General features: G+C 38.9%; 1 protein-coding gene across 2 annotated transcripts in view; it reads right to left on the bottom strand.

Annotated features, from left to right (window-relative positions):
• Positions 1-5399: 5399 nt before the first annotated feature.
• The window catches only part of MIPEP (mitochondrial intermediate peptidase), a 75707-nt gene continuing 67889 nt past the window's right edge, over positions 5400-13217 (bottom strand). The window contains exons 18-19 of one of the 2 annotated variants that reach the window (XM_080577324.1): positions 12978-13051; positions 5400-5646 (exon numbers count right to left, since the gene is read on the bottom strand). In XM_080577324.1, coding sequence (XP_080433450.1) covers positions 5552-5646; positions 12978-13051 — 169 coding nt within the window. In that variant the 3' untranslated portion in view covers positions 5400-5551. The remainder of the gene's footprint in view (positions 5647-12977; positions 13052-13217) is intronic. The other variant, XM_080577325.1, reaches the window with a different exon arrangement.

Genomic DNA, 13217 nt, shown 5'->3' with positions numbered 1-13217 from the left:
TTGTCCTTTTGTATGAATTTTGAACACTGGCAGTAGGCTGCAACTGAGCCTGCGCTAAGTACTTCAGAAGGGCACTGTTAATAAACAGACTTTATTTCTAAATACTGCCCTGCTAACCCTCCTAAAACCCAGGATGTGCTGAAGATTAATGAAAACCACCTTCTGCAACTACTTTAATAGTGCTACATGATGAAGTTTATTAACGTACAAACTCACTCATACGACAGGCAGGAAAAGCGAATGATGGTGATGTACTGAAAAATGGCACCTTCAAAAAAATGCCCCCCAAAACCACAACAGTAAGTTTGGTGCTTCCAGGTGTTTTGAATTTAAAACAGGATTCCTGACACTCGTATTTTAGCAGACTTATGCTCTGGACCCTTTCCATGCCACCAGTCTGGAAGGAAGCGGGGTGGCCAGCTCCAGCCATCTGCAGCTGCCCCACAGCCCACAGGGAACTGCACGGCGGGGGGGGGCACCCCACCAACTTTCCCCTCTGTTTATAAAATCGTGCACCAGCAGAGCACCGACCAGTTACTCTGTCAGATCCTTATCGCCGCTTTGCTTCTGGTCTAAGTATTTTGTCTTTTAACAGATTTTTTCGGATGCTTCCTCCGAGCAACAAGCCGTGAGGATTTCCTACCAGCTCCTTTTCCAGAGCCATCTGGGGAAGAGCAGCCGCAGCAGGCTTGAAAGATAAACAAATCTCAGCCGGGGAAGATCAGAGGGGCCGCCCGGCTGTTCTGCCGGGGCTGATTTATACGGCCTTATCTTTTATCTCCTTCCCCTCCTCCCCGAGCACGCTAGCTGTTCTCCCACGGTGCTTCTCCCCGGGAAACCCGCGCGCTTGCTTTCTGCAATCGTTCGCTTTCGGCTCTCGAGTTGTCTTCTGATTTTAATGTAATCTTCCTCTTTTGGCAGGCGGCGAATTTGCCAGGGTAAGGCACTCACTTGAACTTGTTCCCAACACCATGTAAATAAATCCCTGGCTCTGGGAAAAGAAAATCTCCAGTACTTTGCCCAGAAGCTCTCCGAAACGCCAGATGCTCAGAGCCTCCCACCTAAGGTGCAGCGAAGGAAGCGCTTTGGCTCCCACCACTTTTCCATCTCTCATTGACCCTTTCCTAGCCACGAAGCCACAAGCAGGACAGGGACCCGGCGACTGGGGACCTGCCACCCTCGTGGCACAGCTTCCCTCCAAAAACGCTTCATCCAGAGCCCTTAAGGCTGGGAAGACGACTGCCCACTTGAGTAACTAAGGCTATGGGGCTCCTGTGAATTAATCTAAACTAGGGCACATTTTTGAGAAAAATCGTCCATTTCTGATGGACGTTTCTCATGGTGATCAGCCAACCCCAGCACAGTCCTTCGGGTGTGCTGCAGTGCTCAGGTATCCCTGCTGTCAAAAAGAAAACCAAAAACTGGGGGTAAATGCTTCCAATTTCAACCACTGGCTCATTAGACACTTGTTTTCCAGACTGATGTTCAGACTTTCAAATTTCTGCTTCTGTAACATGATTTAGATATTTTAATCTTCTGATAACCTGAAACACATCCTTTTTGAGCCACCAACATTGCTGTTACAATGACCCACACTCTTCATTTCCACCTAAGTATCATGTATAATACTAAGATCCATTATTTTGATAATATATTCATTTTTAATTTGTGTACACTGATTTATGCGTGACTCACTGTACAAGGTGCTATTTTGCATCTTTAGAATTAGGAAGCATTTTATCAACAGACAGCACGAATTCTTCCATCTGGCTTTTCACTGAAGACAGAGCAGAATCATTTTTTAACAACTCTGCCTTTTTTGTTAGTGACAGTGCTGTAATTTCCATTTTAGACTTACTGCTTTGTAAATACATGCAGGAAGAAAACCCTTTTTTAGTCTCCCTAAATCTGTATCACAGAGGTTATTTTGCTTCTGTATCAACTGTTTTTCAAGCCTCGTTTCTAATCTATATTCAATTCTTCCTTGCGCTATCTCCATTCTCTTCCCTGCCTTCTCTACTTGGCTGCTTTCCTCTGTTCCTCTCATTTTTGTCGGTAATGCATCGAGAGAATTCCACGCTGCACCGTGTTTACTTCACCAGAAAGCAATTATTAAGCAAGATTTCAGTCTACTTTAGGTGAATCGGAAAAACAATCACATCAAACATGGAGGGGAAAAAAAAATAAAAGCATAACTGACACCTCAGACTATCAAATGTAATCCATGTGTGTTTTTCCGGTATGTCTTAATTGCATGTTATTATCTCAGAATTGCATAAGGGTATAATTTCCTCCAAAGATGTTCACTGCTCATTTTCTATAGCAGCTAAAATCCAAAACATAGCACAATTTCAGATTAAAAGCATGACACTGAGTTGCAGGATTCTAAAAGCCGCTTTTGGACGGCCAGATCAGCAGCCCCAGTGGGAAAGTAAGGAATGCTGGAAAAGGATTACAGTGGTTTTTACATTTAAGAGGAGTTACACTGCTGGTCACAAGAGAGATCTCACTTTACTGAAAGTACACAAATTTGCTGAAAAATAAAAGTCTCTCAGAAAGAAAAAAAAAAGGAAAAAGCATCAGACATTTGAACAGCTGGAACCATTTTTAGAAACTACAAAAAAGGAGAAAAAAATCATTTAGAAAAACATTTCCCTTTCTGTAGTAAGCATCATAGTGGTGATATAATGTGTTCTCAAGAGGCTTAATCACGTCTACTGTTCAATCCTCAAAGGTTATTTCATAAAACAAAAATTAGTGGAGTCAACAGAGTTTCTTGACAAAAAAAAAAAAAAAAAACTGAAGCTGTCATTCTGAGTTATATTTATTTTCCTACCAGCTCCCACCTTCATCAAACGTCCCAAGAGCTATGAATCTGTGACAACACGATAAAATCCACTTTGCTCTGGCAAAAGACAAAGTTTTCTTCGTTTCTTTGTCTCTATCTGATTTTAGTATTAGGAAGATGTTGTTTGATGCTACTCTGACAAAAACTTGAAAGGAGTGTTGTTTACAGAAGGATCAAATGAGACAGTGAATGAAGGAAGTAACAGAGGCCACAGGCATAAACCAATGACTACCATATATATTTTGATAAAGTATGTAAACTCTAGAATCAACATCGCTTCAATTTCTTTCGAATTAAAACCTACGGGCAATCTCTTAATTTTAAATGCTCTACTTATTCTGCCAATTATGATGCATTATTTTCCTTACAGTAATGCTCCAAGGCTCACGTCGGCATTAGGATTTCCTTTTCCCAAGTTCTTTTTGTCACAATGAATCTTTTATGATCCGCCAACTCCAGATAAACATTATTGGCAGTTTGCTCAGTACAGAAAACATGAAACCAACAACACAGGACTCCCTTGGTGACACCCTTTAATTCCCACACGTCCACTGAGTACTCTGTAAAGGGCTGCTAAACTTACCTTTACGAGTTATTGTTTCCTCTTGTGAACCTACCATCTTCAAAATATGTTTTTACTCACACTTAAGCTTAAATTAATTCAGTTTCTTTATTTTTTTTTAATCACTTGACTTACAAGGAAATACCCACCTAGTTTGTTAAACCAAACTGTTCCCTCTTAAGGGCCCACGAGAGATGCAGAATGCAGTCAGACACAAAGCACGGAGGCTTGGTTGTGGCACATCTGAAAATAGATCGGCTACTCTTTAGTCAAAACATATCTAAAAACATCTAAAATCACTTCTAATAGAATGGCAGTACTATTTGTGCAAGACAAATTCCCACCATATAAAAACAAAGTGAAAATATGGGGTAAAATATCAAACAAAGCCTAATAGTACAAATTCTGTTAAAAAGCAGGGTCCAAACACCTAATCAACTCTCACCCTTACTTATCTCTTCCCAAACATCCTTTTTTTTTTTTTTTCTCCATAAAAGTCTGTATATTTATTTTTCACTTGTTTCTCCTCCAGCTTATTGCTCTCATCTCTCAGCCTTGGTTTTCTTGCTCCTTTCACTTGCACTTGCATAGGCACATTAAACTTTTTGCATCAACCTACATAGGACTTCTAAAAGACAAGGCTATTACTTCAGAGAAAAACTTACCACATTTTTTAAACAGGCATTCAAATACCATTTCAAAATTTCCTTCGGGAGAAGAAACCCTCACTGATAATGACTCCTTTAACACCCACAATGTAATGTGTAACCTTCAGCTGCTCCAGCTATCTGGAGCTAAATGTACTGGAAAATATCTTTGTTTCAAGTGAGTTTTGTGCCCTCAGACCTGCCTTTTAACAGCTTCCCAACACTCGTCCACTCATTATGAAACGGAAACTCCATGTGGACAAAGATGCAGGAACAGATTCAGGCCGCACCTAAGCAGCACACTTTGCCAACTTATTTCCACAGTACGTTCCCTGCAGCGGAATCACCAAAATGCCTGCAAATCCATACTCACCACATACTTCATCCAGTAAAGCCCTTAACGTAACGTGCGCAAACCTAAACCACCACTATGCAACAAAACAAACAGGTAAAAGGACAAAAGCACCCAGTTAATGGTAGAAAACTTCTCAGAAAACAACTGCGCTATTCCTGATGCATGAGTACTGAAGCTCAGTGGCAGATCTGCACGAGGTAAGCCTAGGAACAAGAAACTGTAACTTGGATGGATATTGTAAACACTATGAATTCAATAGCAATACCAGTTCTGTGGCACCTTGCAAACTCCATTCTTCCTCCCAACAACTTTGTGCACCTGCTGCAAACCTACAGAAGACCTGTTCGATGGCTTCATATAACAAAATGATACTACTTTTACTTGCAAACGTGGCCATGCACATACCTATTGGATCATCACAGCACGACTACTTTCCATGTCATCTTCCACTGGGAAACATTTACGGGCTTCCTCTTTACCTCCTCTCTCGTTTTCATGTTGTAAAGTGTTTCTTTCCTTCCCATCCTAACATTTTCCTTCACATACCTGTATGACTACAGCTTTTCTTTTCCCATCTTTTGTTCCCTATCTCGAATAGTTTCTAGTTTTCCACTGCAACTTTCTTCCCAATTTCTCTTCTCCATTGAGAACACAGTTTTCTATTCCCCAGTGCAGAACTCCCACAAGGAACAACAGTTAAGAAAGGTTAAAGAATACCCAGGAGCGTGTGAGAAGGACCCACGCACACAGTTATGGGTCATGACACTTGACAGTTATGTGCTAACACAGAACCACTTTGTCTACTGAAAGACTGTTTGCACTGCTCCACCCACCCTGAGGATGAATTCAATTCCCATTTAACCCTTTGTTCCTACAAGATCATTTTTTTTAATAGTACATATTAGAGTATTTTCTCAAATTCCGTGCTTAAGCTCCTGTGAAGTGGAAAGCCATCATCCCATCATCTTCATAAATGAAACCAGGTGATCCAATGAGATAATTTATTACTCTTCCACCAACACGGATATTCAAACATGTACAAGTGTTCACCAAGAAGCAAAACCAGTCACAACAACATTGTAACCACAATTAAGATGTATGCAATCTTCCGTAAAATATTTCAGTTCTGTTCAATACTTTTATGAGTCCGTGATAAAAGTTTCGAAGTCCTGGTCTAAGTCTGAAACAAGGGCATCCACAAAATCTTCAACTGAAGGTGATTTCTGAAGCATACCTATAAAACCAAGACAACAGACTGTTAGCAAGAACACTATCACCTCAAAAGATTTGCCAACGATAAACTAATGAGCTTTTAATGTCACAATGTGACAGAAAGGGTTACCGTGTTTGTCACGAAATAAATGCAATTATACCGTACAGGCAGTAATTAATTTATTCAAGCTACCTATTACATGTTATCACAGAATTGACAGGTTTCAAGATTGTGAACTTTTTTTTTTTATCACTACGATCTTGCTTAGGTTGAGAATTATATCTGTTGTAAAGGAATGTAACCAAGACACAGGCTAGATGCAGTCATTTCCAAATGGCTGGAAGGAAACGTTGATTGAGAAGGATCTAAAGCCTTATCTACTGAGTCTCTAGTCTGGTACAGCCAGAAAAAACAGCGTGCTTTCTCAAAGTACTACACACCTTAAAAACATTGCATTTAGTGTTTGAAGTACAAACACCTCCAAAATACATCATAAGGCATGAAACCTACCCAAACATATCACATTTTCAGTGTGCTGCAGTTTTATTTTGCTTTTTTACAGTACAAGGGTTTACCTTTTATTAGGAATATTAATTAGTATGTTAGCTGTATCATATGGTTAGGGAATAACAGACAGGGAAATGAGCACAATAAAGAATCATGTTCAAGCATTCTGTCAGCTAATTCTATAAGCAGACCAACCAAAAATCTCACACCTTCCTCCCCAGAATCCCAGTTTTCAGAGAGCATGAGAACATCTCACATAAATTATTTTCAGATGTTTCTTTGTAACAAATATTAGATTAGTGTTGGGTCTTTTCACTGTTATTAACATTTTCAAGATTATATATGGAAATTTACTGCATTACCTGTAGCAGGGGAAAAAAAACAGTATGGCTGCCAAATAATGTAAAATTTAATCTTCGTACTTCTTTGATGTGTTCTGTTCTTTCTGTTCTTTCTGACAACTGCCAACGTAAATATAACCTTGTTCTACCCTTTCTGATCAGCGTACCTACGGTACATAATTTTATATTCTTTCACATCCTCAACAATATTTGCTTTCAGTGGAAATTATAATTGCCTGCTGCTAAAAGACCGGAATTTTTTACTAAAGCACAATGATTCAAAACCCACCAGGAAACAGACCAGCTCGAGGTAATTTTGTGTGAGCAACTGAAGGAATTTTCTTGCTGACACCTCACAGAATCCCATTTCAATCTGTTTTAAACACGTTGCGAATGTCAACACCAACTGCCACGACCCAGTAGGTTAATACTGAGCACTCAGAGGAAGACAAAGCTCATACTATACATAGGTTGACTGAAATGCTGCTAACTGAAGTTTGCATCAAGCAATTTTCGAAATGAAAGAGAACAGAATTAATATCTCTAAGTACTTGGTAAACTTGTCATCTGCTCTAATGGTAGTAAAATTGCTGGAATTTCTTCCAGTTCACAATGAAAAATCACAAGCAAGACGCAGGGCTGAGAAACAGACGTGTCCCACACCAGCTGCTAACCCACGCTCCCCAGAGAGCCCACTGCAGGCTCGCTCTCCTGGGTTCCTGACTGGGGTGGCTGGAGGATGTGTGTCTTTGCTCCCCGACAGCCTTCCCACAAACAAATGCTTTAAACCCATAGCATTTTCCTGCAGTTTGCTCAAAAGTGGAGAGAACGCCTGAAAAAGGAGGTGATGCAGATGGCAGCCCACTGGAACACAGACTGACATGCACAACTACTGGAGCTTCATCCTTCATGGAGATGAAGTGGTCCAGTCCCAACAATACAAATAATTTTGTCTTTTTTTTTTTTTGCACCTCATTTTACCTCAGACATTTACATCTCAACTACTTGGCTCTATTTTTACAGAGTGAACAGTAAAAAGAAGTTCATGGCTGCCGAGCATATGATCTCTTTCAGAGGTCTACTTTATAATGAGATGAATTGTGCCTATGATGTGTCTATTTTTCCCCACAGCCCAAAAAGGAAACAGATGACTAGCTTAGGTATAAAAATGTGAAGTTAGGTGAAATGATTTCTTCCCAGGAGGTATTTAAGAGATGTGTAGACATGACTCCAAGGAATATAGACGGTCTCGTGATGGGACTTGGTAGGTCAGGTTAATGGTTGGACTCGATGATCTTGAAGCTCTTTTCCAACCTAGATGACTGTATGAACCCTCCAATTTTTAAGATGTTCTATAAAAGAACCATTTTTCTATAGCCAATATGCCCTTTTCTACCAGATATCAATATGGAGGAATGACTGCATTGCTGTCTAGGAAGTATTTTTCATTGAAGTATAAAAATGGCCATTATACACACAACCTCCACCTCTGCAAGTCCCAAAATACAAAAAAAAAACAACAACAACAACAACAACAAAAAACCCTTCAAATATTAAGTCCGTAAAAACCAATTTGGCTGGATGACGTTTAGCTAATTCTCTTGACACTCTAAAATTTATGTTGCTGTGAAGAATTCTTAAAGCCCCTATTATCAATATGTCACAAAAGAAGAAAGGTCAACAGTATATAATGCCCAGTTTTGAGGTATGGGAAGACACGAAACTGACGCTGGGATTATCTTTAAGTAGATTTAACGTCCCTCTTTTATAAAGTTAGCAAAACGCAATAAAACCATTCCATCCCTGGATATTACAAACTGAGTAAAAGAAACATAATTAACTACAATACACTCAGACGTGCAGCTGAACACAGTCTTACCAAATCTCACTCAAAACTTGCTACAAACTACATTTAGCTAGTCTCCGCATGGTTTGTTTTAATTATGTAGGAGAATTCAAAGTCTTTCTGGCAATAGTGATGTCAAATGACCTCGTACCCAGTAGTTCCAGCTGTTGATAATACAAACAGATTTCAGATTTCTTGCATTAGCGGTCTACTGCATTGCTATTTTCCCATCACTGACATCAAAAGCAGACACTAGGAGAATTTGCTTTTGAAAGGGAAGGACGAAGAGTAACTGAGGTCATCAGTGGAGAACTTCTGCAGTAAAATAAGCATGCCCTTATGAAATAAATAACTACAGATTTCAGAGCAGACAACTCCATAAGAAACAGACACTGATGGTATTTCCGTGTTTTAACCTCTTACTCTACCCAGCTGTGTTGAGAATGGTCGTGTCTCCCTTTAAACTCCATTAAAATATATCAAAGTACGATCAGTATGTGCTCAGCACTTCGGTCTAAATGATTTAGTAAGATGTCCACAACGTCTGATGGTTGCAGTTTTAAAATCTAGGAGTGTGTTTTATACATTCAGCCCTCCTATTTCAGCTCAGTCTCTCCCAAGCCTAAGGCAACTGCATAGCTTATCTTCCCTGCTTTGAAGTTTTCTTTCACATTACAGCGCTGTGGTTAACCACACCCTTTTGAGAGATGGTTAGCTGTAACCTACAATCACTGGAAACTGGGAGAAGAATAAAGCCTGTGGCAGAATTTGGCCTCTGCCCCTTTGGAACACTAATTATTTTGGGTCCGTGTATTTTGAGTTAACATATGTTGCCACTCACACCACCTTTCAGGATTTATGCATGGTTTTTGTACTTTCAAAGAGACAAAATCATTATCTGAAGATCTTTACAGCCTCTTCAAATCATAAGTATTCTATCAAGTACAATTTGAGGCATGGAAAAACAAATTTTCAAACTACACTGGAGCAAATACATGTTTATTTACAGATTTAGTGGGCTTGATTACCACATATGCACACAACTGAGTATGACTATCTGCAAAACAATGCAGCACTAATCAATCAAGAACACAACCGCACGTGGATTTTCCACGTGGGCTTCTTCAGAGACCCAAAGGGCAATCTGCCTGCACAAAAGCAGCAGGACAAGCACGCTCTGGAGTCTGTTCCATGCTCTCAGTTCCCAAATCATCCAGTGCTGTACTTTTTCCACTCTGCAATTCACTTTCTGCCTATGCACCTGGGTTTCTTTCCAGTCAGGGAGTGCCAAGGGAGAGGGGGAGGGACGGTGCACACCTAAGTCTTGTTCAGACCTGCAACTGGACCTGGAAGCGACCTGGGTTACCTATCTTTGAAGGAGTTTGGAAGCCCTAATGCCATGTAATCCAGTGAAGGAGAGCCGTGTGGCCAACCCTCAAGGACAGAGACATCGTGTTCATCGCAAACTGTATTTTCTCCTTAAAGGAAAGAAGAAAACCTTTTGGACAAAGAGTTTTACACTTTTTTTTTTTTTAATACTTCTGCTATCCATATTTGTGACTATTTTTGTATTATCAAAGGGTAAGATAAAAGGCGTCACTTCAGAAAATTTTTTAAAAGGTTTCAAAAAGCCTTTGCAATGATTTTTTTTTTTTATGGGAACAGGTGCCAATAGAATCAAACCCAAACAACAAAACGAATATTGTGTTTTCTAATGAAAGGCTAGTCCAAGCACGAATCTTGTCACTGACTCCACTGGATGGCAGGTCAGATCCTTTATCTTCCCTAATCAGTACATCTATGGAGTTGTGTGCGAGAAAGATGAAAAGCTAGGGTCATATCCAAGCACAAAAGAAAGACAATAGAGAGCTTCTGAGAAGAAAATCATAATAAAGAAACTGAATAAATGAAATGTGCTTGTGAAGTTATCTGTTATCAAACCATCAATGAATACGGCTAACTTCACAACTGGATACGGAAACACTTCAAGGGTGAGGCTACATACAGAAGTCAGGCTTGAACAAGTGCATTCCTTTATTAAAGTTAAAAAAATCAGAAATAATATAGAACTTTTTTTTTTTTTTAAATAGGGCACTAGTGAGCTCAAAATCTTAAGTGTTTCTCTGGAAAATAATAAAATCAATAAGCTCCTACAACCAGTGGAATTTGTCTTTAGTCAGGAGTCTGGTGATTTGCTATGGGAGCGTGGCATTGTAACTGATGAAAACCAAGAAAAGATGGAAATCAAGTATTATAGAATATCCATAACGAATAAAAAGGAATAAATGCAACAAAAAGCGTCAGAAGTTGATTGAAATGGCAACCCAAACAAATTAAAGAACAAGTAGTTGTTCTTAATTTTCTCCTTAAATTCTCAATTTTTCTAATAGATATGGAGTGTTTGAGTGTAAATATACAATAAGCTTTTCCATCATTTGTGTTCTGTGATTTAATCTCACCTAATCCAAAACAAGCAATCAAATTATTAACTTGTCAAAAGGCCTGAGTCACCTGAATTTCAATTTTCATGGAGTTAACTCAAGCATGCTTGTTTAAGTTTCACACTGTCTACAAACAAACATCACAATATGCACAGGCAAGGACGCTGACAACTAATAAAGGCATTTTTCTAATAATTATGATCTTGAATATCTTTTTAAATATCTGTTTAAAGTAATATTATAGAAATTCAGAATATAAAAGTGAAAACATCTTGAAAACATCCGCTGTTTTCTGCAAGTCTGTGCTCTTATCACAGGTAATGTGATAATGCTTGTGATAATCCTCTTGCTAATGCTGATGCAGAGGAGTTATTGCTGCCTGGTTCTCCTTTATGTCTGAATAAACATACCAGCAGGTCCACAGATTTTATGCAAGTCCATCCACAGATGTGTTTTGCAAATTTCATTCAAATAATATTCGATTCCAGGGAGCACATTGTCAGCAACTTCAGCATAGCCTCTTGGGCATTCAAGTAAGACTCCATGATCAACAATTAAATAATATGCCCCAGAAACAGAGGAGATAACAAATGTAACTGGTATTTTAAAACATTCTTTCTTCCTCTATGACATGGCTTACAATATTAATTGAATTTGTTTGTGAAAAGGTAAGTTCTTGTCTTGCAACTACTTAGCCCATAATCAAGCTGCAGTTTTTAAAGTTAGGTTACAAACACAGACTCTTCAAGAGCAGTAAAGAAAGGTAAGTTTGAAAGATGCAGATTTATGCTGAAGGAAAAGTAAAACTGTAGATCAGAAATAAAAATGGACTGCTCTAGAGATATATACTCTAGAGATATATAGTTACAGAATCACAGAATTGCAGGGGTTGGAAGGGACCTCAAGAGATCATCGGGTCCAACCCCCCTGCCAAAGCAGGTTCCTTAGAGCAGGCTGCCCAGATAGGCATCCAGAGGGGCCTTGAATATCTCCAGAGAAGGAGACTCCACAACCTCTCTGGGCAGCCTGTTCCAGTGCTCCATCACCCCCACCGTAAAGAAGTTCTTTCTCATGTTGGTGTGGATCTTCCCGTGATCCATTTTGCGGCCATTGCCCCTTGTCCTGTCCCCACAAACCACTGAAAAGAGGTTGCCCAAATCCCTCTGTCTCCCACACTTCAGGTATTTATAAACATTAATAAGATATTAATAAGATATATTAAGTTGCTTAATATATGATGAGTCTAAGGAGAGCAAAGGTTATGGCCTCAAAGACAAACAGATAGGTCAAAGAACTGCATGTTCTAGTTATGAAACTGTGTTGAGTTCATGACAAAATACAGATGCATTGCCACTGTTTTCCTTGTCTTAAAAAAAATGCAATTTCCAGTCTTCTAAGCTGGAGTGATCAGTAGCTGATGAATTAACATTCATAATAATATTAACAATTTAAGAGCAAATTGAAAGATGCTCCTCAGATGAAGTCCTTAACAAGTGCTCAAATCAGGAACAGTGACACTAATGCAAAATTGTTGAATACTGCAACATTACAGAGGAAAAGTCTTTATCCTGATCTCACTGACAGATCTGAGATAAAAGCAGTAGTTTCTCAAACTTTTTTCATTCTCCTGACCTTTTTTTTTTTTTAATATATTAAATATAGTATGTTTTCTATTGCTATAAGTGATTCTAAAAAGTTGTTTTCCAGATTCAAAAAGCAATTGTAATACTGAGGAATGATGAACCATGTTTCTTTATCAACCTTCAGACTTCCATTTCACAAGAATGACTATTGAAATTATTAATACAATAAAAGCTATTTTGATGACGCTATAAAAAGTTCGAGTTCTTGTGTACAAAATAACTAGATCTATGAATTTAATGTACGTAAAAGTTATAAAAATTATAAAAATTATAATCTATTTTCTTTCAAGTATGATGTACTCATTTTCAATTCTTTAGACTGCTTTGTAATACAACCTCTTCCAACACTTTGCCCCAACTATCTCTGTGTAGGTTTTGTTCTGTGGATCACAAGGGTTCAACTGATCGTGACACAAAGTTGACAACCAGTCCACTTAACAAAATAAATGAACAAGTTTTTTCTTCACAAATCCAGTAAAAACCAACATGAAACTAGAAAGACCAGATTGGGAAATAAAGTTAAGGTATGTCTTCCTTGATCAAGGGAATCAAATAGTTCTAATGTTTTTTCTACCTTGAACCATAAGTATGGGCTCTTTTCCACCACCGTGTGCCAGCATCTCTCGACGATACCGCTCGCCCATTGCCCTGGAGAAACACAGATGTTAGAGTAATCTGCAAACACAACCTGTCCAGCTTTCAGTCATATTTGCTTCTAGGATCTCTGCATAACTCAGAGACAGGGACTAAATGAAATCTTCCACCCTGAAATAACGACTGCCTTGATCCCATGTTGACTCCTCAAATTCAAATT

This window comes from Anser brachyrhynchus (assembly GCF_964034855.1).
Source record: "Anser brachyrhynchus genome assembly, chromosome: 1".
NCBI lineage: Eukaryota > Metazoa > Chordata > Aves > Anseriformes > Anatidae > Anser > Anser brachyrhynchus.
The sequence above is the reverse complement of the archived record's forward strand: the minus strand, read 5'-3'. Positions and strand labels throughout refer to the sequence as shown.